At 34.6% G+C, this 3,709-nt stretch overlaps 1 protein-coding gene across 1 annotated transcript; it reads right to left on the bottom strand.

Moving 5' to 3' along the window:
- Positions 1-86: 86 nt before the first annotated feature.
- LOC132561417 (vitellogenin-like) lies at positions 87-2,641 on the bottom strand (the record flags this gene model as incomplete). The annotated part of the gene is made up of 5 exons (XM_060226147.1): positions 2,590-2,641; positions 1,298-1,458; positions 681-929; positions 423-572; positions 87-282 (listed from the first exon to the last, which is right to left on the bottom strand). Coding segments are annotated over exons 1-5 (808 nt in total), but the record flags the coding sequence as incomplete, so codon positions are not given.
- Positions 2,642-3,709: the final 1,068 nt, after the last annotated feature.

Here is a 3,709-nt window from a genome sequence, read left to right as displayed (position 1 = left end):
CCAAACTCTTTTATAAACTGAAAGATTACCACTGAGAATTTATCTTGTTAATGATATTGAAACCTTATATGAATAAATAGATATACCTGGTATGGACGACGCAACTGATTCCTGAACAAAGCTGAGTGTCTGCTTGCTCTCGGTTACTGCACCACTTCCCTCACGTGAGAACGGTCTGAATATATGGGATTCTACACAGCTTGCAGCCTTCAGTAATCCTTCCGCTGAAATTTCCTGTTGGCATTCGTGTTCGCTGTAAATGAGAGGTATGGCTTGGTTTTCCTGTAAAGGCAATTGTGAATAATCAATCAGATATCTTCCGTTATGCATGTGGACATGAGATTGTCCTTCGTGTGGACTCTAAAGCCTCAATAAAACAATTCTATACTTCGAACGCAATGTGATTTGTATCTTTTACTTACAGAAGAGACTATGTACGGAATGCTCTGGACTGATGTACTGTAGTCGTTACGTTCTGTGCACCCGAGCAGGTTCTTTGTCTTCCTCACCATATAGTCATGTTGGCCGTTATCGGTTCTGTATTCGACCTCGCAGTTGCCATTGACGTCAGACTACAGAACAGAAATGTAAATACTTCATTCTTCAATTTAAGTATTCGCATCACATAAATAATTTCTTTTTCGCGAGGAACAAGGATATTTCAGTAGATATCAACAAACCTCTGTTGTTTTCTGGTCACGTCTGAGGTCATCCATGCTGTTCTGGAAGACAGACAATATACCCCGTTTGATGTTCAGTGCCCAGGTGACTTCGTCCGAAGATGGACATAGCTCTTCTACGATTCCATCTTGGAAGGAAAATCGCAGATCATGCCTCTCTAAGACACGACGAAGTTCTTCACTTCCCTCTGACAATATCATCCTTTCGTAGTTAGTTGGGTCTGTTTCGTGCAGTCGTACATCCTCAATCTTCGGGGAAAAGAAAGTTGTTAGTAAACACGTCAAAATGCCTGATAAATATTCACTGAGAAATGTCGATAATAGAAGCCGAAGTACTAAGCATCACACATCTTTAATGATCACTGTCTCGACATAACTGTTAAACGGCGTTAAAATGTTGCCTTTATAGATTTCTACACTTAACCTTTCAGATTCCTTTTTCCAGACAAAGTTCCAATCATATTTGCAAAAAAGCAATATCAAATTTCTTTTATATTAGACAGAAACCTGATGTTTACTTCGAATAGCAACTGCGTGCACAGATAGTGTAGATCAAAATCAAATCAGAAGTTAGATATAATTCGAGTAGACTTTTGCGAGATGCTTTTTACACTTACCTTCAGAACAAAGTCACATTTGGAAACTGCCTCCACATCAACCTTAGCCGTTAGTTCCATTCCGGACGAACCTTCTGATGCTCCTTTCACACCGGTGGATGTTTTCATATTGTAATCAAACTCGTATGACTTCCCTGGTCTGTATCCGAACTTGTTTGTGCCTGTTAAGTAAAGACAATTTAATTGGCTGTTCGTCAAGTCAAGATTTATTGATTGTGGCATTTATTTCCTTATAATCTTGTGATGTATGTTATATTTACATGATGACTTAACGATTTATTTCTTTCGATTTGTTCCGTTTTGATATTGCTTTTACAACTTTACAAAATTGAAAACTATTTGTTAATAGTGATGTCATATATCCCAATAAAATCAAGAATATTACTTACTTGAACACGTTCTTGAACATGAGTCTCTGATTGTGTTTATAGGGCCTGTATAAAAGAGATATTACCGACTTTATGGATAAATCATCGATTAATTATTTATAAAAACAAGAGAAATTTACATAAAGAAGACAAGGTTAATCTGAATTCAATCCCTATTTCAATGAAATTAGGGACAATATGAAAAAACGAAAGATTCAATATGAAAGATGTATTGCTGAAAAAGTACAAGTAGATATAAATACTGGAAGGGTATGCGACTTCATTGACAGCCCAATGATCAATAAAAGGCGGTCACGTTCCAAAAGGAGAATACGTTATGCAACAAGGTGACGTACGTGAACACGCCGTTTATGCTATATTTTTAGTAAGTATGTAATATGAAGAGATGTAACAACCATAAATCAGACGGAACAAAGATATATATATATATCTAATATGACAGCTACTTAAAATACTTCAAAATCGTGGGCATCATACATAAGTGTAATGCAATGTGTAAATATAAGTATATATCGTAGGTTATTACAACTATACGATGTGTATAACATACAGACATTTGAATAATATGGTAGGTTATTACAACTGTACGATGTGTATAACATACAGACATTTGTATAATATGGTAGGTTATTACAACTATACGATGTTTATAACATACAGACATTTGTATAATATGGTAGGTGATTTTGACAGTACGATTCTTGAATAATTTTAAATTATACAGAGCGCTTATTCGATTTATAAGAAATTATTTGTGATAAATTGAGAATTTAGAAAGAACTTAATGTGTAGGGCGGTTGTCTTTGGTGTAAAAATAAGTGCTAGACGAAATTGATAAATAATGATTTCAGTCATTTCATTAGTTCAAAACATAGCATACAAATAATGAACACATTTACTTACCCGCCTGTGCCGAGACCACCAGGGCCATTGCTAAAAGTAATTTCAGCTCCATTTCTCAGAGCATGTGGTTCGTTGATAATACAATGAGTATGCCATGCGACTGCTGCGATGTGGCGGTTTATATAACTATGAGTTATCAAAGGGTACAAAAGTGCACTACGTATTGACACGAGCATTGCTGACGTAGATTTCTAATATACTGGTTATCTACTTAAATTCGGGAATTTACTGCAGTGTCATCGTATTGTTCGGAGATAAAATAAATTGCACAACTGATGACGACGTTATGTAAAATCCTACGAATTGTGTTCGGTCAGTTTTAATTTTTCAAAAATGTTATCAATATTGTTAATAATTTACAAATAAGGTGTTGGGTATTTTAGAAAACGTTTATCTGTATGCATGTGTTCGTTTTTAGAAAAGTTACAATTGTAAAGCGCATATATATGTTGGTTTTAGAAACAAAATGCGTATAACTGTTTTGATATAATATAGAAAAGGTATTCATGAAAATAATATACGCCGTTTTATGAAACAGTAAATGCTTTTTTTCAAAATATTGCCTTAAAGAGTGTTTTGTTCTTTTATCAAAATCCATTTCATTGTTAATTTGACCGTTGTTCGCTGCGGTTTCATACTTTTAATGGTGATCATGGGTGTTTATTTAAATTCTTGCAGAGAAATCAACATATGAAATTGAATTTTTTTATTAGACACAATTAGAGACAAGCCAGAACATCCAGGCAGAACCTTTTTTCAAACACGTTTATACATTTAACTGAGATATTGATACACACTCAGAGATTACAGCCAAACTTACTTATATTACAGAAAGACTTACCTTATTCATTGGTAATTTACAATTAGTGTCCTCAACAGTCAACCGGTGTCTTGTTAAAACTCAAGGTACATACGGAATCTGAGGAGTCCCGAGGCATACAAGGACGCTGGACCTCTATCATCTAAATTCTAAGCTAATTACATATGATTTATACAGATAGTATTCCTAATAAATCAATATCCATGTACCCCGATATTTCTTAAAGAAAAACAAACCTTCGAACACATTCATATTCAGAAATCACAAGAATAGGAGTCATTTCCTTGTGTAAGTTCCATT

The sequence above is a fragment of the Ylistrum balloti genome, unplaced genomic scaffold (genome assembly GCF_031769215.1).
Source record: "Ylistrum balloti isolate Yb309-2 unplaced genomic scaffold, AGI_CSIRO_Ybal_v1 Utg371202, whole genome shotgun sequence".
NCBI classification, from domain to species: Eukaryota; Metazoa; Mollusca; class Bivalvia; order Pectinida; family Pectinidae; genus Ylistrum; species Ylistrum balloti.
The sequence above is the reverse complement of the archived record's forward strand: the minus strand, read 5'-3'. Positions and strand labels throughout refer to the sequence as shown.